This window comes from Mastigoproctus giganteus, chromosome 10 (assembly GCF_048544385.1).
Source record: "Mastigoproctus giganteus isolate SK-2022 chromosome 10, ASM4854438v1, whole genome shotgun sequence".
Lineage (NCBI taxonomy): Eukaryota > Metazoa > Arthropoda > Arachnida > Uropygi > Thelyphonidae > Mastigoproctus > Mastigoproctus giganteus.
Genome location: NC_143584.1, coordinates 130,487,670 through 130,511,296, shown reverse-complemented (window position 1 = coordinate 130,511,296; position 23,627 = coordinate 130,487,670). Strand labels below are relative to the sequence as shown.

Here is a 23,627-nt window from a genome sequence, read left to right as displayed (position 1 = left end):
AAAATAATAAGCTTAAAACGAATATTTTTATGTGTTTTTTTTTAAATTATTTTTACGGATTTTTTAGATCCGGAACCAATCGTCTTTCCTTCCATAAATACAATGTCTTTTTTACACGAATTTTTTTTACACGTATTTTTCAGGAACGTATCTATCGTGTAAAAACAGAATTAGGTGTATATATATATATATATATATACGTATATTGGATCCCTTTTTTTTATATAAATATATATAAAAAAATGCAAGTAGAGTGAGAATGCGGATTATGAATGAAATAAATGTCTCTACCACCCCCTCGCCTGATGGGTTCCCCACTGCCAGCTAACATATCCCCCCCCCCAGAGCGGGATGGGCAGCTTGACCTTCATACCGGATTTGACACTGCTTGAACATGACCCTGACGAAGACATTCTGTGGCTTTGCTGCCAATACACCATTGGCGATCTGACTGGGTACTCTAACCTGGTTCCCTTTAAAACCCCATCCCCAGGTGTGTGTGTGGGGGGGGGAGATGGATCTCTGTCTCCTCCCTGCCTACCTCCCATATTTCGCCTGGTGGGCTCGTCTCCACTAACCGTTTTGGGGATGCCTACTCTATCATCCCTCTTCTATCTGTTTTCCCCCCAGTCTTTAGTCTCCCTCCTCACTAAATCGACCAAGGTACACGTTTAATAATGCCGCCAAATTCTAATCAACATCTAAATTCCACAGGTTTCGTCTAAATCTCTAAGACAACAAACACTATTAGCTTTTATATAGCGTATAGCCTCACGTCTAAATTTAATAACACCAAACTTTTGCCCGACCTATTAGGCCTTTAACACATCTCTTTAGCGTTAAACCCCAACCAGCGATTTCCAAACAGCAATCCCATTAAGCACTAATGTCAAATGCGTAAATTTTTTTTTAAAGGTTCAAGCCGCTGAAATCCCAGGAAACTAGGTGGCAGGACCTACCTGAGAAATTGGTTGTGATACTGGATACACCCGGCTAGCCTCCACATGGCAGGGTATGGGCAATGTCAGGCCCCACTAGGGGCCTGGCAGCCAATAAGCTGGTCAAACAATGCGCACAACATATCACACTGCACAGACACGGCCCACACACTTTCAAGTCTCTGGCTTGACAGTGTACTGTCCTCGATACAGCGAAACACACGCAGAGTTGGGAGAAATCCCACGTGCCGTTTGACACGAACATACCTTATACCTTGTCACACAGATATAAGGAATGCAGAACTTGAATTTGCAGAGTACAATATGCACAGAAAGGATAGACAGAATAGGAAGGAGGAGGGGTTATGATATTAGTTAAGAAACACATAAAATCCAAGGAAGTGAAGCCAGTCGACATCGCTGGACAGTGCAGTGTCGAGTCAGTTTGGTGTGACATAAGCATTGGGTGATCAAAATTGAGAGAAGGAGTGTGCTATAGGTTAATGACTCTGATGAGTATAATAAGAAACTTTACAGAGAAATAGAGTGGGCCAGTATATCAGAGAGTCTTATAATGGGGGATTTTAATTTAACAGATATTGACTGGAATTTGTGGGTTGGTCACTCACACACTAGCAAGGCTTTCGAGGATTTATTGGATGATTGTTTTCTACATCAGCATGTTCGGGAGGCAACTAGAGGGAGTAATATTCTTGGTCTGATTATCAGTAGTGATTCTTCATGCATTATTAAGAATCTGCAGATAAAGGAACCACTAGGTGGCAGTGATCACAGTGTGCTGAAGTGGGATTTACTCAAATATGTAACTACCATCAGGAGTATAGGGAAGGGTTTTTGCTTTCGTAAAGGCGACTATGATGGTCTGAGACAGTAATTAAATTCTATACGGTGGGACCAACTGATGATGGTGCCAACAGCAAATTCAAAATGGGAAGCATTCAGAGAATTGATCTTAGAAGCTACTAGGCTTTACATACCACCTAAGAAATACTGTTCAAGGTTTAGGCCTAAATGGATAGATGAACTAATGAGACATATGACAGAGAAGAAAAATGCATGGGATACATATAAATTAACACGTGACACAGAAGCCTGTGATAGATATAAGCTCGTCTGTAACCAAGTCACAAATGAGATTAGGCAGGCAAAGGCAGATTATGAGAAATCCTTGGAAAAGGATGCAAAGAAAACAGAAAAGAGTTCTTTACCTATGTAAACTCTAGAAGGAAAGGGATAAATCAGATTGGTCCACTGGATATTGATGGTTCAGCTGTTGATGATCCTGCTCAGGTGGCTAACAAACTAAACGAGTATTTTGTATCTACATTCACACATGAGGAGTTATTCAGGAAGGGGAATGCCATAGATGAAGTAAACTCTGACAGTGAGCTAGATGATTTTGTTATAACTGAGAGGAAAGTGGAGGAGAAATTGTTGAGGATAAACATACAAAAGCACCCGGGGTGGATGGGATCTATCCAGTTATATAAAAGAGGTAGCAAAGGAAGTAAGCAAACACTTAGCCATAATTATGAGAGCTTCTTTGGACTCAGGGGAGGTACCCATAGACTGGAGATGTGCAAATGTGACCCCAATTCACAAAGGAGGATCAAAGGCTGACACGATTAATTATAGACCTGCGAGTTTAACTTCTGTTCCAGGAAAATTAATGGAAGCACTAGTTAAAGAAGCACTGCATGATCATCTAGACAAGACTTCAGTTATAGCTCGGACACAGCATGATTTTGTTAAGGGAAAGTCTTGCCTTACCAATCTGATTTGATACTATGATGCAGTCACAAAAGAACTGGATTCAGGGAATAACTTTGATATTATATATTTGGATCTTAGAAAGGCTTTTGATACTGTTGCACATGGAAGACCGCTGCACAAATTGGAGCAGAGTCGCATTGGAGGCAAATTGCTGCTATGGATAAAGGGATGGTTGAGGGGCAGAAGACAGAGAGTGGTAATCAATGGACACTGCTCATTGTGGACTAATGTTATTAGTGGAGTCCCTCAGGGTTCAGTGTTGGGTCCATTGTTGTTTTCTGTATTTATAAATGATATTGATGATGGTATATCAAGCTTAATGTCCAAGTTTGCAGATAATACAAAGGTTGGCAGGGTTATTAAGAACACTACTGACAGTATGCTGCTGCTGCAACAGGATCTGGAAAGGTTGAGCAGATGGGCCGAGAGGTGGCAAATGAAGTTTAACCTTGGCAAATGTAAAATACTACATATGGGAAACAGTAACGTATGAACTCTGTGGTACTACACTGACAGTGGTAGAGAATGTAAAGGACCTGGTGGTAATTGTGCAGGCAGATATGAAGTTTTCTGAGCAATGCAGACAGGCTGCAAGGTTAGCTCATGGTGTCTTGTCAATGATATACAGGAATTTTTCTAGCAGGGATAAGGAGGTGATTATTCCCTTGTATAAGGCAATGGTCAGGCTACACCTTGAGTACTGTATATAGGTCTGGAGGCCTCATTTCAAGAAGGATGTAGAGCTGCTGGAATGAGTACAGAGAAGGGCAACAACATGAATGGAACAAAGGGTTGCTCTTACGAAGAAAGGCTTAAGTTTTGCAAATTACAGTTTCTGGAGACTAGGCACTGGCGAGGTGATTTGATAGAGGTGTATAAAGCCTTGAATGGTTTGAGCATGCTCAATGCTGATGGGATTCTTCCTCTTGCTTAGAATAATCACCTGGGAGGGCATAAATTAAAATTGAGGAAAGACAGATGTAGGATAGATGTGCGGAAATTTGCCTTTAGTCAGCGAGTAGTTGGTTGGTGGAACAGACTTCCATCCAATGTTGTGGAAATTGATAGCCTAAATAAATTTAAGGCTCAGCTGGACAGGTATTTAGAAAGAACGGAGGGGTGAAATGGGAGTTTTTTTTTTTTTTGGCTGATGCTGAATAAGCTTGCTTTCTTGCATAATATGCCTCTACTAATGCTATTTGGATAAGATTCTATTAGACAATACTCATGAACAATTTGGAGAAGTTGTAAAGGGGTTACAGATTTTATATTCTGCAGAATTGATAAAACATGATTTTTCAAATATCTGTTGAAATATCTGACGCATTTAAATCTTTTCTGTATTTTAATGCAAGGTCAGAAGCAGCCTTCTGCAAATCAGATTTATTAATTAATGCAAGTGAAGTTCCAAATATAAAATCAAAATCTGAAGAAATAGTATTCAGTTTTTCAAATCTAGTGCTTAAGCCATTCATAAGAACATCCAAAACATATTTAATTTCAATACAAAATTGTTGTTCGGCAGATGAATTTAAATTGTTTGAAGATTTGTAAAGTGTCATTCTTTTTACTTTTTTCTTCTTTCATCTGAAAATGTAACCAGTATATCCATTTTTTCTGCTGTGGTAGCTGCATATCCAAAAATATCTTGAAATTCACTTTCCTGTATTTCTTGGAGATTTTTTTTATCATTCTTATTAATTGGGAAGAGCATGCAAGGCTTTGTAGATTGCATTACTTTACTTATAGTCAATATTATAAAGAATTTTATTCCATATAGCCAATCTTCATAAAAATGGATAGTCTATTTGTAAAAGCAGACAGAGCAATTCTGATAGTTCTGCATTTGCAGACATATTAATATTAATTTCAATATTAATTAAGACTTCTTGAACTTTTGATATTTTTAAGAACAAAGATTTTATAACTCATTCTTTGGTTGACCATCTTGTGTCTGTATGTCCTTTAACTGAAATCCCCAAAGTATTCGTTAAAATTTTCCAGTGACTAGTGGAACCAGAAAAAAAAGAGAATATATCCTTTGAACAAACCAAAAAAACTTATCATCCCAGACATTCCTGATGCTGCATGTATACCACCTAATTAAGACTGTGCTAAACATGGTACAAACGTGGGAAATTAATTTTTTTACATTTTTTATTATTGCCTGTACGACTTATATTTTATTATTATTATTATCTACATGGTGCAAGGAAGCCTGAGGCTTATGCTGCACCAGCCAAAAAAAAATATCCCTGATTTACCCTGAGAGAGTTAAAAGTTTTCCTACCATATTGGTCCCATTATCGTATCCCTGCCTCCTTACATTTTTAATGTCAAGCCCATCCTTTTCTAATTTGGCAAATTAGAGAAGGATGGTACAAATGTGGCAAATTCATTTTTTTTAAATTTTTTATTATTGCCTGTACGCCTTATATTTTATTATTATTATTATCTACATGGTGCAAGGAAGCCTGAGGCTTATGCTGCACCAGCCAAAAAAAAAAAAAAAAAAATTCCCTGAGTTACCCTGAGAGAGAGAGAGAGAGAGAGAGAGAGAGAGTTAAAAGTTTTTCCTGCCATATTGGCCCCATTATCATATCCCTGCCTCCTTACATTTTTAACGTCAAGCCCTTCCTTTTCTAATTTGGTAAAAAATTTTTGTCGCCAATCCAATGGCAACAGATTTATTTGGCAGAATTTTCTTTACTTTTTACAAAATCAGTGAAACTCTCTTCTATTGATATTTTTCCGTCAATAATTTGCATATATCTACTCATTTGGGACATTTGTTCATGATGTGATAAAATGGGTGTGCAATCAATTAACAATGAGAAGTACAGTACTTAGCTTTTAATTTTTGAAATAATACTGGTCCAAATTTCATTTCCAATTAATTAATCATATAAATTAGTCTTGAATTTTATGTGATAAATAATTCACAGTTCCTTTATGAGGATTTGAAATTTATTCTGCTAGTTTTTTATTATAATGACTTGTAGGTTCAATGATATTCCAGCTTTCGGATTCCCAACTATCTCTTTTGAACCTCTTAATATAAGATTATTTTTTTCACAAAATAATACTGCGTCCAGAATAATTTTTAAAATTCTTCTCCATTTTTCTTTCTATTAAAATTGCTTTTTGTAGAGTATCATTAAGTTAAGAATTTTTTAAACTCTTTTCCATTGATTTCCATTGTAGAAAGTGTTCATGGTGTTTTAATGAATTTTCGTGATTTGAATACATCGACATATGTGTTTCCAAGACGAAACGGCTTTCTGTGAATTGACTAGTGAAAGCACATTGCCAGTATTTTTATTACTTCCAAATAAAATGCATGGAAAACAATACAAAGATTTAGTTTCTTTGGAGTAAATCAGCCAATTTCTGTCTAAAATTCTCCATTAGCAAGTTTTTTTTTCAAACCATTCAACAGAAAATCTATGTAAAACCTCGGATAAAGAATAACGAAATCCTCATATTTGCCTTGATCCAGTCAATTTTATATTAAAAAGCATCTTATTTTGTCAGAAATATTCAATGGCCAAGATGTGGGATTATTTAAGTTAAGCATGATATGATTATTATTATTATTTTCATTTTTTACAATCTGAGGGGACTTATACTCTAACTCAGTTTTCTGGTCATTTTCAGAATTATTATTGTTATAATCTCTGTTTCACTACAACTTTCTTCAGCTTAAAAAATGACTGAATTGCAGCTAAGGTCATTGTGGTCAGTGATCTCCATTGGCACAAACCAATTCTGAAAATTATCGGACAATTTCTTGCTTCTTCCGCCCTCAACTTTTTCTTTTTTTTAAAATGTTTTTCTTTTTTTAAACATTTTTAAAAATTGTTTCATTCAGGCATATGCACAAACTGCAATAAAAAAAAAAAGACAAACTTGATAATACATTATTTTAAATAGGAGTTTGATCACAATCTGCATTTTTGTAATATAAAAAAGTATTTTAACAAGGAAAGTGTTCTCCTCAAAAAATTATCAAGGGGAACTGAACTCTTTACTCAAAAAAATTAACAAGGAGAACTAGGTCCTCTCAATTTGATTACTCTGTCTAAAACTCATTTTAAAAATGAGACAAAAATCAAATTCGAAAATATACAGTTTAAATAACTAATAATTACATATAATGTTATAACCTATAACATTATATGTAATTACTAAAATAAAATATATGGTTACAGTTCAACTAAAGGAAATCAAAATACATAAAAGAAATTTGTTGATGACAATTTATTAAAATTTACTTTTTTAATGTGGAGACAAAACAACTGAATAACAAAATTTGAATTACACTTTTATTTCTTTTAACCTGCAACTACTCACACTTGAGCATTTGTGCAATTCAAGAAAAATACAACTGCCAACAGTCTAGCACTGGAGGATAAGCCAGCTGGTTAGCACTGGAGGATAAGCCAGCTGGTTAGCACTGGAGGACAAACCAAAAAGCTCAGAGGTGTGATGTCACAAAATGGGCCATACTTTATAGAAGTTTGTAATTGGAGTTGCTCTGTTATTTTAGAAATTTGTAAAACACTGTTCCTCCCTGATATTTTTTTCCGTAACTAATTGAAATTTAAAAAAAATTATAAATCCCGAATTTATAATTTTTTTCACTCTTACAAAAATTTCTGGAATCAAAAGTAGCACATACAAATATAATACGCTAATTTCTTTTAATAAAATTTTTATTTTTATTTTAAACAAAGAACACTAATTGACCAGAAGCAATTATCCATGTCAGGAATATGCCTTAATCTTTGACTGGATATAGAAAGCAGTTGACTAGCATGACTTCTCGGTATGTGGGATAGGTGGCTGCATACGTTTTATGTTCCATTTAGATTGTGGAATGGTCCGAACAGTAATCCCTTGAACCCTTAATTTGTGCTTTCTAATTGCTTAAATTGGCTAAAAGCCAGAGGTGAAAATAAAGCATACAAAGTTAAGTCTCTCGTAATCTGTTCGTTATACTGAAATTTTCTTCATTCTACAGAAACTTTTAAATGTAATTACAAAAGGAATTCAAAAAATTCGCTATAAATAAATTCATTAAACACAGGTCCGACTGTAATTAAATCAAAAATAAAGCAATTTTAAAATATATAACTAGTTGAATGCACCCTTAAAATGTTGCACCCTGCTCGCCCCACCCTAGTTCCAGCTCTGCTGGGGGACTCCACTTTAACACGAAGTGGGGCACTCCACTTCATGGACTAAATAATAATTAGTCCATGAAGAGTAGTGTCCATTGATAACCACTCTCTGTCTTTTCCCACTCAACCACCCTTTCATCCATCGTAGCAACTTGCCATACTGCTCCAATTTGTACAGTAGTCTTCCATGTACCACAGTATCAAAAGTTTTCCTAAAATCCAAGTTTATGATATCAAAATTATTCTTTGCATCCAGTTCCTTTGTAACCACATCATAGTATCCAATCAAATTTATCAGACAAGACTTCCCCTTAACAAACTCATGCTGTGTCTAACTATAACTGTAGTCTTGTCTACATGATCCTGCATCACTTTCCTAACCAGTGAGTCCATTATTTTCCCTGGAACAGAAGTTAGACTAACAGGTCTGTAATTACCTGTGTCATCCTTTGATACCCTTTTGTGAATTGGGGACACATTTGCACATCTCCAGTCCATGGGGATCTCCCCTGAGTTCAAGGAAGCTCTCATAATTATTGCTAAGGGTTCGCTTACTTCCTTTGCTGCCTCCTTTAATATAACTGGATTGATCCCATCCACCTCAGGTGCCTTCCTTATGTTTAACTTTAACAATTTATCATCCACTTTTCCTTTAACTTTAACAATTTATCATCCATTTATCATCCAATTTATCATTCGCTCGGTTATTACAAAATCACTTAGCTCCCTGTTAGAGTTTGATAAACTTCTGGCATTCCCCTCCTTGAATAACTCCTCACGTGTAATGTAGATGCAAAATACTCATTCAGTTTATCAGCTACCTGAGCATGATCATCAATAGTCAAACCATTTATGTTAAGTGGACCAATTTGATTCATCCCTTTCCTTCTAGAGTTTTAGAGTTTATATAAGTAAAGAACTCTTTGCTGTTTTTCTTTGCATCCTTTGCCAAAGAATTCTCATAATCTGCCCTCGCCTGCCTAACCTCCTTTGTGACTTGATTATAGACTAGCTTATATCTGCCGTGGATTTCTGTGTCGCCAGACAATTTATATGCATCCCATGCATTTCTCTTTTCTGCCACGAGCTTCATTAATTCATCTGACATCCATTTAGGCCTAAACCTTGAATGGTATTTCTTAGTTGGTATGAAAAACCTACTACCCTCCAAGATTAAATCCCTGAAGACTTCCCCTTTAGAATCATAAGTTGATCCCACTGTATAGAATTTAAAAACTTTCTGAGATGACTGCTGTCACCTTTATGAAAGCAAAAACCCTTCCCCTTACCCCTGATGGTAGTTACATCTTACACTGTTATGTCTCAGTACACTGTTATCACTGCCACCTAGTGGTTCTTTTATCTGCAGATTCTTAATGCATGAAGAATCACTGCTGATAATCAGATCAAGAGTATTACTCCCTCTGGTTGCCTCTGAACAGGGCCTATGAGAGAGGGGTGCAGGGAGTACATTGTACCTGGGCCCGGGAGCCAAAGTATTAAACTGTAACCTATATTACAGAGGTTCCCAACTGGTGTGCCGTAGAAAGATTACTGATGTGTTGCGAGAGGTTAGGGACAGGGGCATGTTTGGGGGGGGGGAAGGCATATTCCTTTCCTTAACCAAAAATTTGAAATTAAGGAAAAAGAACGCAGGAGGCGTTTTGCTTCTTTTCTATTTTCTCAAAGGGTTTTCAGTGTACGAAGAGCTAACTGAAAGACAATCTCCAGAAAAACCAATGATTTTGTTCAGTGGCATAACTCTTCCAATGCAGCTTCATTTGGGCCCGACCTTGAAAGGGGATTGTTAAATTTAGAAGACAATTCATTTTTAAGACAATTAACAAATTTCATTAATAAATGAGAATTTTTTTTTTTTAATTAAATGTAACACATTCTTATCAGCACAGCGACTGGCCATCAAAGTATTGTTTTGACTGTGCCACGCTTATGGAAATAGTAGCAAATAAAAGATAGTCATGAAATATTCAGTAAAACCAGTGCCAAATATACATATACAACATGGGTATATCACATCTGATTTTATTCTAGTGTTGAATTTATTTTACATTTTTCGTGTGTGTGGGTACACTGATTGTTGTCGCTGGGCAATATGTTTTATTTTACAATACACAAATTTGTCACGTAACAGGATAGCTATGGCCAGTGTTGTCGTTTTAGTACCTTAGATTTGTTTCTTTATTTTCTATTTTTTTGTTTATCTGAAATGAAAAACTGCAAGGACTACGAATGAGTTATTACTATGCTAGCTAGAGACACATCTAAATTGCTGATGATCCTTTGATCCTCGCGTAGCTTGACGACATTCTGTGTAAGTGACCGATGCAGTGGGAGGAACCCTTCGTGTAATTAGCATTTATCTCATGGTGTTCAGAGAGCGAATTAAACAATGACAAGGAAGAGTAAAAGTCTACTTCAGTCACCCCAAAACTAGAGGGTTTCGATCACACAAGTTGTTTGTCGAATATGTCACTCCAAAGCATGCAGTTTCATTAAATTATGGTTTTGAGGTCATTTGCCATTTTCACAACAACAACATTGGTAGCCTTGTCTATTGCTTTCTTTCTATACAGCCAACAAAGACTGGACTTTCTCGCTTCTAATACATTTTATAACCGTTTTATATGTATCTGTTCTGTTTTCGCTTGGGGTGGGAAAATTTGTTGCAAAGTTACTTTAAGAAGAAACTGGGGAAAACGAGAGTGGGAAACGAAACAATAAAATTCAGTCAATCAGATATTTTCGTTTTGCTTTATTGGCACAGAAAGAAAGTTCTGCAGCTCTTATCATGTACTATTCTGTGATTCTGCATTGTCAAGCAAAGTGATTTTACATTTTCGAGTTTCTCAGAGCAGAGTTTTACATTTCTCAGTTTCTCAGAACCTGTGATAGAAAGGCTGAAAATGTAAGAATTTATTATTTCAGTTTTCATTGGTTTACACAGGATGGACAATTCACAAACAGAGGCAGACTGGCCATAAGACTTACCAGGGGAACCCCAGTAGGCTGGAGACCGATATGCAATTGCATGCCCATAAACACTGTTGTGAGGCTGCTAAAAGTTTTCCCCTGTTAAGTATTTTTGACCCAGTCTGCCTCTGTTCACAAATGTTGAATGATCCTTAATGTCTGCAATAGTCAAAAGTTGTCCAGTTTTGATAATAATGTTACTCATTGCTGTAGTTTTCTTATTTTTTTTTACTATTCTTTGCATTTTGTTACAACTTCACAGAATGATCTGTAATGTTGTTACTTTGGTGTAAACATTTTTTTTTTATTGAAAACCCGTTGCTGGATCATTTGCAGATTATAGAAAGATGAAATATGAATTTCAAAAAGTCATTTTTCGTGATTTCAAAAATTTGAAAAGATTTTATTTTGAAGTTTTGTATGAATTGAGTATTAAATATTTAATATCTTCCATAATATTTATATTTTACTTTTCTTATCATAATTACATATAATGTAAAAAATGTAATACATTTTTTCACAAAGACCTTATAGACACCCCAAAATCTGCTCCAGTTTATCTCTGTGTGACGTACAAAAATTATAAATTCCCCAAGTATGCCATGGCGTGAAAAAGATTGGGAAGCACTGCTATATTACACATTATTGCAATGGTTTTCAACCTTTTTTTTAATAATGGCACCCCTAAGTAATTTATTTTATTTTGCGGCACCCCTACTCAATTTTATGCCTGTTAGATCCGATTCTCTGTGTGTGTGTGTGTGTGTGTGTGTGTGTGTGTGTGTGTGTGTGTGTGTGTGTGTGTGTGTGTGTGTGTGTGTGTGTGTGTGTGTGTGTGTGCATATATATATATAAAATGATAATGATGCAATGAAATTACGGCAGTCTTATCAAACAGGAATGAACTATATGAGTTTATGCAAAATTTATAAAATGTACATAAGCCAGAGTTATGGATTTGGGTACTATGGCATTAGCATTAGTAGAGGCATATGATGCAAGAAAGCAAGCGTATGCAGCATCAGCCAAAAAAAAACCAAAAAAAAAAAAACCACTTCCACTTCACCCCTCCATTCGTTCGAAATACCTGTCCAGCTGGTAAACAAAAAAGGACCGGCAACCATAATGAATAATAGACAAATTGCTGCCAAGGATTTGCCCGCACATTTAATATGTCAACTCTCGGTAAATACATATGGGTGACACGTCCTTTCACTCGTGTCCCACCTCTGTTGCCATACAGCCATCAGTTCATTTTTAATTCTTGCCTTCTTCTTTATAATCAGATCTTGAGTATATCCTATTTAGATCTGGGCAAGAGGAAACTCCCAACACAGTTTTCCTGATGTTCTTTCTAGTACAGTATAGTAACGCCGACAAGATGGTCTGCAAATCAGCTGGAAATCGCCCAGCCAAGACCTGCAGAGCATCTGTCAACACTGTTCTGCAGGCCCGTGTTGTGCATAGGAGAGCGAACCTCTGCACTTGGAGCAAGTATTCCTTTCAACACTATTAGTTATTCGGTGCAACCAAGCCACAGAAGAATATGTGATTATGGGGACAAATACACAGTCATAAAGGAGATTCAGCGCTCTTCCTTTTATCCCCCAATCAGTTCCAATCATTCTTCTCAGCTTGGCATACAGCACTCGAACTTTATTTTTTAAATACTTCATGTGCTCCAAAAACGCCATCCTCTCCCCTACACACACACACACCAAGGTACTTTACAGAGGTCACATACCTAATTGACATATCAAATGCTTTAACAACTGGAATTCTATTCATACTCAGTCGTCCTTTAAGCAGCAACAGTACAGTCTTTGTTTTTGAGATCTGTAACTTATACAATCTGGACCACTCTATCAATTCCTCCATTATTTGAGAGGCATGTGCCTCTAGTTGGGACCTTGCGTTGCCATAAACCAGAATTAACAAATCATCGGCATATGCCACTACATTCACACCAACGTGATTTCTTCTCAAAAAGTCAATTATAACTATTGTCCAGGCATGAGGACCAATCACCGAGCCCTGTGGACAACCTCATTTAACATTCCTTTTTACTTCAGTATATTTTGTCCTGATAATTATCTTTCTATTTGAAAAATATTCTTTAAAAACTAAATACAATTTTTCAGAACATCCAATGGTTCCAATCTTGGAAAGGATTCCCCCCCACCAAGGCATGTCGAATGCGCCGTGAAAATCAACAAAAATTCCAAGAACGTAACCCCCTCATAGCTCTGAACGTATGTTGTCATCTGATAAATAGCGTCCTCGGTAGACTTACCTTTCAATGTGCATACAGTGGGTCTATGGACTCGTGTTGCTTGCACCACACACAAAAGCATCTGTCGGCATGCTATACAAGGTATTTGGACTCATCTGACCAGCACACTAGTTTCCAATCCTCCACTGTCCAAACAGTGAGTGTGCTGATACCACACCATTCACCTTAGATGATGATCAGCAGTGAAGAAAGAGTGTCCCTTGAGTTGTCAGCTGTGGAACCCCATACAACTGGTGTGCAGTGCATCATCATTTGGGATATTGTTTTTGCATTCCCCATATTGTATTGTGATGTCAACAGTGGATCTATGGTATGTCTGTCAGGGGCAAAGGTTGATGACGTTGTAGAGCGGATATCATCTTTTAAAGGCACAAAAGGTGATATAGCTGTACACGTTGGCACTAATGATATAAAGAGTAGGAGACCGGTGGAATTACTTAATAAGTACAGGTCACTGTTCAAAAAAAAGCCATGAATTAGGGTTGAATTTGAAAGTGTCTGCAATTCTGCCCAGACACGATAGGAGGGAGTATATGATGAGAGCCCTGTCGATCAATTCGGCCCTGGAAAGATTGTGCAAGGCTCAAGAGGTAGAATTTTTTTCAGCCTGGTCTGTGCTTGTTAACAGGAGAGATTGCTTCTACAGGGATGGGATATACTTAAATAGAAAGGGTGCAAGAATGTTTGCTGATGCTATCGAGGCAGTGTTAGGTGGGTCGGAAAACTGCTAGATTGGGGGGGATACAAGGACTAATAGATTAACAGTAGCCACTGGCAGAGGTGAAAGTGATTCTTGCACTGCTTCTATTGGAATGAGCAGCAGCCTGGAAAATAAGATGCAGGATATTTCAGAGACTGCTGGGAGTCATTGGGGTACAAGAAAACACATGGGTTGTGTTAGGGTAGCTAAGAAAAAGAACAGGTGCATGTATACTTGCGTGTACACCAATGCTAGGAGTTTGGTAAATAAATTTGATGAATTTGAGGTATTGCTCAAAGCATCAAAGGCGGATATTGTTGGGATATCAGAGACGTTGTGTCACACAGATATAAGGAATGCAGAACTGGAATTTGGGGAGTACAACGTCTACAGAAAGGATAGACAGGACAGGAAGGGAGGAGGGGTTATGCTATTAGTTAAGAAACACATAAAATCGAAGGAAGTGAAGCCAGTCGACATCGCTGGACAGTGCAGTGTCGAGTCAGTTTGGTGTGACATAAGAATTGGGAGATCAAAATTGAGAGTAGGAGTGTGCTATAGGCCTAATGACACTGATGAGTATAATAAGAAACTGTACAAGGTAATAGAGTGGGCCAGTAAATCAGAGAGTCTTATAATGGGGGATTTTAATTTCCCAGATATTGACTGGAATTTGTGGGTTGGTCACTCACACACTAGCAAGGCTTTTATGGATTTATTCGATGATTGTTTTCTAAATCAGCATGTTCGGGAGGCAAATAGAGGGAGCAAAACTCTTGATTTGATTATCAGTAGTGATTCTTCATGCATTAAGAATCTGCAGATACAGGAACCACTAGGTGGCAGTGATCACAGTGTGCTGAAGTGGGATTTACTCAAGGAGGTAACTACCATCAGGGATAAAGGGAAGGGTTATTGCTTTCGTAAAGGCAACTACGATGGTCTGAGACAGTATTTAAATTCTATACAGTGGGACCAACTGATGATGTTACCAACAGCAAACTCAAAATGGGAAGAATTCAAAGAACTTATATTGGAAGCTACTAGGCTTTACATATCAACTAAGAAATATTGTTCAAGGTTCAGGCCTAAATGGATGTCAGATGAACTAATGAGACATATGGCAGAGAAGAAAAATGCATGGGATATATATAAATTAACATGTGACACAGAAGCCTATGATAGATATAAGTTGATCTGTAACCAAGTTACAAAGGAGGTTAGGCAGGCAAAGGCAGATTACGAGAAATCTTTGGCAACTTTCTGAATAACTCTGAGGAGTTATTCAGAAAGGGGAATGCCATAGATGAAGTAAACACTGGCAGTGAGCTAGATGATCTTGTAATAATGGAGAGTAAAGTTGAGGAGAAATTGTTGAAGATAAATACAAGAAAGGCACCTGGGGTGGATGGGATCTATCCAGTTATATTAAGGGAGGCAGCAAAGTAAGTAAGCAATCCGTTAGCCATAATTATGAACGCTTCCTTGGACTCAGGGGAGGTACCCACAGACTGGAGATGTGCAAACATAACCCCAATTCACAAAGGAGGATCAAAGGCTGACACAAGTAATTATATACCTGTGAGTTTAACTTCTGTTCCAGGAAAATTAATGGAAGCACTGGTTAAAGAAACACTGCAGGATCATCTTGACAAGAATTCAGTTATAGCTCAGACACAGCATGGTTTTGTTTTGCATGAACAATTTTATTGGATACTATGATGTAGTCACAAAAGAATTGGATGCAGGGGATAACTTTGATATTATATATTTGGATCTTAGAAAGGCTTTTGATACTGTTGCACATGGAAGACTGCTGCACAAATTGGAGCAGTGTGGCATTGATGGCAAATTGTTGCTATGGATAAAGGGATGGTTGAGTGGCAGAAGACAGAGAGTGATAATTAATGGACACTGCTCATCGTGGACTAATGTTATTAGTGGAGTCCCTCAGGGTTCAGTGTTGGGGCCATTGTTGTTTTCTGTATTTATAAATAATATTAATGATGGTATATCAAGCTTAATGTCCAAGTTTGCAGATGATACAAAGGTTGGCAGGGTTGTTAAGAACACTACTGATGCTATGCTGCTGCAACAGGATCTGGAAAGGTTGAGCAGATGGGCTGAGAGGTGGCAAATGAAGTTTAACATTGACAAATGTAAAGTACTACATATGGGAAACAGCAATCCCAGAGCAACGTATCAACTCTGTGGTACTACACTGACAGTTGTAGAAAATGAAAAGGACCTAGGGGCAATTGTGCAGGCAGATATGAAGTTCTCTGAGCAGTGCAGATGGGCTGCAAGTGTTACTCATGGTGTCTTATCAATGATATACAGGAATTTTTCTAGCAATGATAGGGAGGTGATTATTCCCTTGTATAAGGCAATGGTCAGGCCACACCTTGAGTACTGTAAACAGGTCTGGAGGCCTCATTTCAAGAAGGATGTAGAGCTGCTGGAACGAGTACAGAGAAGGGCAACAAGGTTAGTGAACGGAACGAAGGGTTGCTCTTACGAAGAAAGGCTTAAGTTTTGCAAATTACAGTGTCTGGAGACTAGGCACCGGCGAGGTGATCTGATAGACGTTTACAAAGTCTTGAATGGTTTGAGCATGCTCAATGCTGATGGGATACTGCCTCTTGCAAAGAATAATCACCTGAGAGGGCATAAATTCAAATTGAGGAAAGACAGATGTAGGACAGATGTGCGGAAATTTGCCTTTAGCCAGCGGGTAGTTGGTTGGTGGAACAGACTTCCATCCCTTGTGGAAGTTGATAGCCTAAATAAATTTAAGGCTCAGCTGGACAGGTATTTTGAACGAACGGAGGGGTGAAGTGGAAGGGGTTTTTTTTTTTTTTTTTTGGGTGATGCTGCATAAGCTTGCTTTCTTGCATCATATGCCTCTACTAATGCTAAGTGCGTGAGTCGTCTGACGGCACCAGGGGTTTGCCCCATCTACACGTTGTATTCTTCGTGAGTGACATAGAACTCTGTGGAGGTCAGAGATTTAAAACGTTTGTGGGGAGTGGTCTGTCGTGTAGTGTTATGTTCTGTTGTTTCTCTGACCATTTAGCCGTTGGGCCCCTATTGAGACCCACCGTTGCCCATACTTTGCCACGAGGAGGCAGGTCAGGCACCCTGTAGATTATTTAATCCATGACCCAATGTGTATACAGTGGGTCTATGGACTCGTGTTGCTTGCACCACACACACACAAAAGCATCTGTCGGCATGCTATACCAGGTATTTGGACTCATCTGACCAGCACACTAGTTTCCAGTCCTCCAGTGTCCAAACAGTGAGTGTGCTCATACCATGCCATTCACCTTAGATGATGATCAGCAGTGAGGAAATAGTGTCCCTTGAGTTGTCAGCTGTGGAACCCCATACAACTGGGTGTGCTGTGTATCATCATTTGGGATATTGTTTTTGCATTCCCCATATTGTATTGTGATGTCAACCATTGCACACTGTTTGTTTATTTGGTTTTTAGGAGCATTAGCAACTAAGGCCATATTGCTCCGGGGATATGCGGTGGTCATTCCCTGACTTTTCCGCATCCTCCGTATTTGGTGGTCACGGGCTCGAACCCTGGTCTAATCAAGAAACGTGTGCTACACACTGCTGCTCCTGCCCACCTGGCTACAGAGGCGCCCATTGCATATTGACCTGCAGTTGAGCCTGTACAATGTGCTGCACCTTTCACTCACCACAAACATCTACCTTGTATAATTTTTTACAGTTCTGTGGGAGGTGGTTTGACCCATTCAACACCATTCTTTGTATACGTTAACCACAGTGGGCCATGAGAAAGTGATAAGACATTTCTGATTTTATCATTTCTGATATGTAAGCAACTTGAGTAAGATGAATGTGAATGGCAATCTTCCTCTTCTGGGACTACACATGTGGGAGCATAAATTTAAGTTGGGGAAGGATTGTTGCAAAATAGATGTGTGGAAGTTTGCCTTCAGCGATCAGGTGGTGGATTGTTGGAACAAGCTTCCAATCAAAAAGTTCCCAGACTTGCATATTAATGTAACTAAATCTCATATTGTAATTAAACTGAATGCCAAAGGTTAGAGAATGTAAAACTATAGAGCTTCATTAAGTGTTCTATAAAGTTATAATTTTGTCAATTGATAAGATAACTATATATATATATATATCGTGACACAGTCACTCTCAAAGTACTCTCTTTGTGCAGTAATGTACTTATTACCCTTGAAACTCACAGAACCAACTCTTCTTTCTCATTTAGTCATTCAACTTCTGTTTTTTGGAACAACCTTCCTTCATACGTATCTCCTGAAAATTACAATCTGCAGAAATTCAAGTCTAATGTTGACAAATATCTTCTTTCATCTTCTCAACCTCTAAGCCATGCATGGTATTAAGTACTATGGGTTCTAATACCTCTCTTGTTTTGGGTTTTCATAAAAAAAAAAAAAAAAGTCTGAACATGTGCAACACTCAATCGGCATCCATTTACTGTCCAACGTCAAACTCGCAAAACCAACTTTTCTTCCTCATTTATACCTTCAACCTCTGTTTTCTGGAACAACCTACCTTCATGTGTATTTTGTGAAAATTACAATCTACAGAAATTCAAGTCTATTGTCAACAAGTATCTTCAGTCTTCTCAACCTTTAACCAATGCCGAGTAGTTTCATATATATTTGTAATTATTAATAGAGATCTTTTATATTGTTGTTTATGTGAAGTAAAACTATCCGTAACACTGTAAAACAAAGAGAACTGCAAGAGTGATAGCTGACTGCACAGGAAATTTTTCTCATTTTCATATTCAGAGTAATTTGCAAGTATAAGTGTAAATGTTTTGACATTACTACAAGTTTTCATCTTAGAAGTTGTGTCAGGAAAAGAATAGAATCTTATTCTCAGTATGGCCAGGACTATTTTCATATTACCTCAGTTTTCTTAAGCTTGAAAGCCATTTTTGGGTTAATCTGATATAATCTGTAGGTAGTTTAATCTTGCCAACTTTGTTGCCAAATAGTTTACAGGATCTCTGAATTACTGGTCCTGGTCATAGTTGTTTTCACTACTTGGTTTATGCTTGTTCATTTCCATTTATTCCTACATGTCCAGAATCCAGAAAAAAAAAAAAAAGTGTGTGTGTGTGTGTGTGTGTGTGTGTGTATATATATATATAAAATATTTATTATTATTATCTTCAATATTTTATACACATTATGGTTGTAATGCACGATTGCTCTGCAACTGCACTGACCCATAAATATTAGTTACAGTCATTATAATTATTAATTTTCTTTTTTATTACTGATATAAATATATATATATACTAGATAACCAGATCAAGAGTAATATTCTTGATCTGGTTTTCAGCAGTGATCATTCGTGTATTAAGAATTTGCAGATAAAGGAACCACTAGGTGGCAGTGAACACAGTGTACTGATGTGGGATTTATTTAAAGATTTAATTACCATCAGGGGTAAAGGAAAGGGTTTTTGCTTCCGTAAAGGTGAGTACAGTGGTCTCAGACAGTTTTTAAATTCTGTACAGTGGGGTCAATTGACGATGTTACCAACAGTAAATTCTAACTGGGAAGCATTCAAGGAATTAATCGTGGATGCTACTAAAAGTTTCATACCTATTAAGAAATATTGTTTAAGGTTTAGGCCTAAATGGTTATCAAATGAACTAATGAGATGCGTAACGGAGAAGAAAAATGCATGGGATGCATATAAATTATCAAGCGACTCAGAAGCCTATGGCAGATATAAGGTAGTCTGTAATCAGGTCATAAAGGAGGTTAGGCAGGTGAAGGCAGATTACGAGAAATCCTTGGCAAAAGATGCTAAGAAAAACAGCAAGGATTTCTTTACTTATATAAACTCTAAAAGGAAAGGGATGAATCTGATTGGTCCACTTGACATCGATGGTTCGACTGTTGATGATCTTGCTCAGATAGCAAACAAACTGAATGAGTATTTTGCATCTACATTCACACGTGAGGAATTATTAATGTTTGAAAATGGCAGAAAGTTATCAAATTGTAGCAGGGTACTTAATGATTTTGTAATAAGAGAGCAAAGTGGAGGAGAAATTGTTGAAGTTAAACATAAGAAAAGCACCTGGGTTGGATGGTATCTATCCAGTTACCATCAAGCGAGGCGGCAAAGCAACTAAGCAAACCCTTAGCCATAATTATGAGAGCATTCTTGGACTCAAGGGAGGTTCCCACGGACTGGAGATGTGCAAGTGTATCCCCAATTTACAAAGGGGGACTGAAGGGTGACACGAATAATTACAGACCAGTTAGTTTAACTTCTCTTCTGGGTAAAATAATGGAGTCACTGGTTAAAGATGCATTGCAGGATCATCTAGATAAGACTGCAGCAATAATTCAGACACAGCACGGGTTTGTTAAGGGAAAGTCTTGTCTGACCAATTTGATTGGTTATTATATGTGGTTACAAAGGAACTGGATGCAAAAAATAATTTTGATATCATATATTTGGATTTCAGGAAAGCTTTTGACCCTGTTGCGCATGGAAGACTATTGTACAAATTGGAGCAGAATGGTATTGAGGGTAAGTTGCTACAATGGATAAAAGGATGGTTGAGTGGGAGAAGACAAAGGGTGGTAATCAATGGGTGCTGCTCTTCGTGGACTAATGTTATTATTTGAGTCCCACAGGGTTCGGTGTTGGGTCCACTGTTGTTTTGTATATTTATCAATGATATTGATGAAGGTATATCAGGCTTAGTGTCAAAGTTTGCAGATGATACAAAGCTTGGCAGGATTGTTAATGACAGTAATGGCAGTGTGCTACTGCAACAAGATCTAGATAATTTGGGCAGATGGGCTAAGAAGTGGCAACTGAACTTGAACCTTGACAAATGCAAAGTACTGCATATAGGTAGAAGTAACCCGAGAGAAAAGTACCAACTGTGTGATACTACACTTAAGGTGGTAGAAAATGAAAAAGACCTGGGAGTAATTGTGCAGTCAGATATGAAGTTTTCTAAGCAATGCAGACAGGCTGCCAGGACAGGTCATGGGGTTTTGTCAATGATATATAGGAATTTTGCTAGCAGGGAAAAGGAGGTGATTGTCCCTCTGTATAAGGCAATGGTCAGGCCATGCCTTGAGTACTGCGTACAGGTCTGGAGGCCTCATTTTAGGAAGGATGTCGATTTGCTTGAGCGTATACAGAGAAGGGCAACAAGATTGGTGAGGGGAATACCAAGAGAGACTAAAGTTCTGCAAATTGCAGTGGCTGGAGACTAGGCACCTGTGCGGTGATCTGTTTGAGGTGTTTAAGGCCTTGAATGGGTTGAGCACTCTGAATTCTGATGGGATCCTTCCACTTGTTCAGATTATGAATCTAAGGGGGCATAAATTCAAATTAAGAAAAGACAGATGTAGAACAGACGTACGGAAATTTGCCTTTAGCCAGCGGGTGGTTAATTGCTGGAACAAACTTCCATCTGTCATTGTGGAAGTTGATAGGTTGAATAAATTTAAGGAGGAACTGGACAGGCATTTGGAGGGAATGGTGTGATTTTTTTTTTTTTTTTCTGGCTGATGCTGCATAAGCTCATACACTTGCTTTCTTACATCACATGCCACTACTACTACTACTACACACACACACACAGACATATATATTTTTTTTTTGTGAGGTTTATTACCCCTCATGGATCTCTTGATTGTGGAACAATCTTCCATCTAGTGTTATAGAGGTGGGGTAGTGTGTTTTTTTTTTTTTTTTGTTTGTTTGTTTTTGGCTGGTCTTCTTTCCTTGCTCACATCTGGTGAGTATGGGCTTGGCGCACCCAGCTGGATATCATCATTCTTCTCTTTCTTGATGATTCCCTTCTCTCAGGGTAACTCGGGAATTTTTTTTTTTTCTTGGCTGGTGCAGCGTAAGCCCTAGGCTTCCTTGCATCATATAGCTAATAATAATAATAACGCACAAGGGGAAGACAACCGGATAAAATATTTTAATATATTACAACTGGGATGGGAAAAGGACAATCGCATAAATATGCAAGTTTCCTTCCCCCATAAGACGGAATGACGTGCACTGGAGTATTACATTATGCAATAATGGGAAGAGGAAACTATTATTACAAAGTGTTTTCATGTCTTTAACTCCATACCTGCTCCCGGGAGTGTAGGGAATTTTAAAAAAAAATGTGCTATGTAATTGGCGAATGGTCCTAATAGAAAAGTAAATAAAGTAATAAATAAATTAAAACTTTAACACGTACTTATCTTAATATATCATACTAACCTTGCAAGAACGTGCATTTTTCGTCCTTTCCTTGATCCATATCCCAAAATATACATTAATAATTCCACTACTATTGAAAATCTGGTTTTGGCCAATTATCATTTAATTAAGAAAGCGGCGATAAAGTCCACAGCATTTGGTCAGTTCATATTGCTCACCCACGTGATTTACACGTGCACGAAGAGCTGTAACTATAAACCGACTATGCCCTGTTTTAAAGTAATTAAACAATAAACCTATAAAGCGAGCCTGTTGAGTACATAAAAGTAAATACAGTACGCTATGATGTAAGTGCTTCTGCTACAGAAAAGTAAAAGTCAGTCGTTACCCAGTTTCTTAACAAGTGCTTCGTTTTGATATGTTGTTATGTTTTACTGTGTCTAAAAGAATACCGTAGTATCCTTTTAGAAACAATAAAGCATAACAACTGCAGTTTTGTAATTGTTCAACAACCGGTTCTTCTATTCAACCAGCTGGACCACCACGGATGAAAACACTCGCAGCTGGAACTGGGACAAAACAAACGGTTGATAACGCTTACTTTTTAAAATTAAAAAGCGTGCCGTTTGTTAAACTGCAAAAATTTAAATTAAGAATAATAATAAATAAACAAATCCAAATGCTATGATTATTTTGTAATTAATCGCAGCGTCCAAAGGTCAGACAGAACTAATTGAGAACTGGTATATATTCTCACAAGTTGAATGAACCTTTTGCCAAACAATATATTTAAATCTTGTTTTGTTGCCGTATAATATTTTCGGTTGTAAATATTTTCCGATTACAGTACTAAAAACATTTTTACTCTTTAAATAAAAAATGCTTTTCATTGTTTCAGTAAGCTACCATATCATCGAGATTGTCATAGCCGAGGATGGTTATCGCCGAGGGTAGGCGCTGATTGTAAGGGCCTATAGAGACGGCAAATATGCATTTCGCTGTTACATTAGAAAACATTCACGTTTTTAAAATCATAACAAGAAACAATATACAGTATACAAAATATCAGGCGTATCACGACGTGATACACTGCTAGTGTTAAGTGGACGCAGTAGTGTATCGCAAACTTATGACCCAGAGACAACTTTTTCATTTTTGTCATATCCTTTTGGGACACTCCTGAGCTCAGATTCCCAGTGCAGCTGCACCTTTACCGTGGAACGAGATACCAATGGACGAGCGCAAGCGGGCTTTATTAAATGAAAAATAAAAAAGTTTCATATACCTATAAATAAACCCCCTTCCCCCAATGTATGTGAGAAATTTTCCGTATTCACAAAAACCAAATTATGATATTAGGGTCCCCCATAAATGATTACATCTATCCATATATTTATTTTGTCCGTAAATTGCGGGTGTTCTATAGTCGATTTTCCTGTTTGATGGACCAAAAAAAACCCAGTTTCTGGGAGAAAAAAACCTTGTTACCTGAGACC

The 23,627-nt window shown here is 37.6% G+C and overlaps 1 protein-coding gene across 2 annotated transcripts in view; it reads right to left on the bottom strand.

The window, feature by feature from the left end:
- LOC150079286 (uncharacterized) overlaps positions 1-22,706 on the bottom strand; it is a 122,587-nt gene extending 99,881 nt beyond the window's left edge. The window contains exon 1 of one of the 2 annotated variants that reach the window (XR_016547565.1): positions 22,192-22,705. Coding sequence is in view for 1 of the 2 variants with exons in the window: in XM_090383567.1 (XP_090239693.1) it covers positions 22,192-22,231 (40 nt within the window). In the remaining variant the exon portion in view is untranslated. Of the gene's footprint in view, positions 1-22,191 lie in introns of both variants that reach the window. The other variant, XM_090383567.1, reaches the window with a different exon arrangement.
- Between the last annotated feature and the right edge of the window lie 921 nt (positions 22,707-23,627).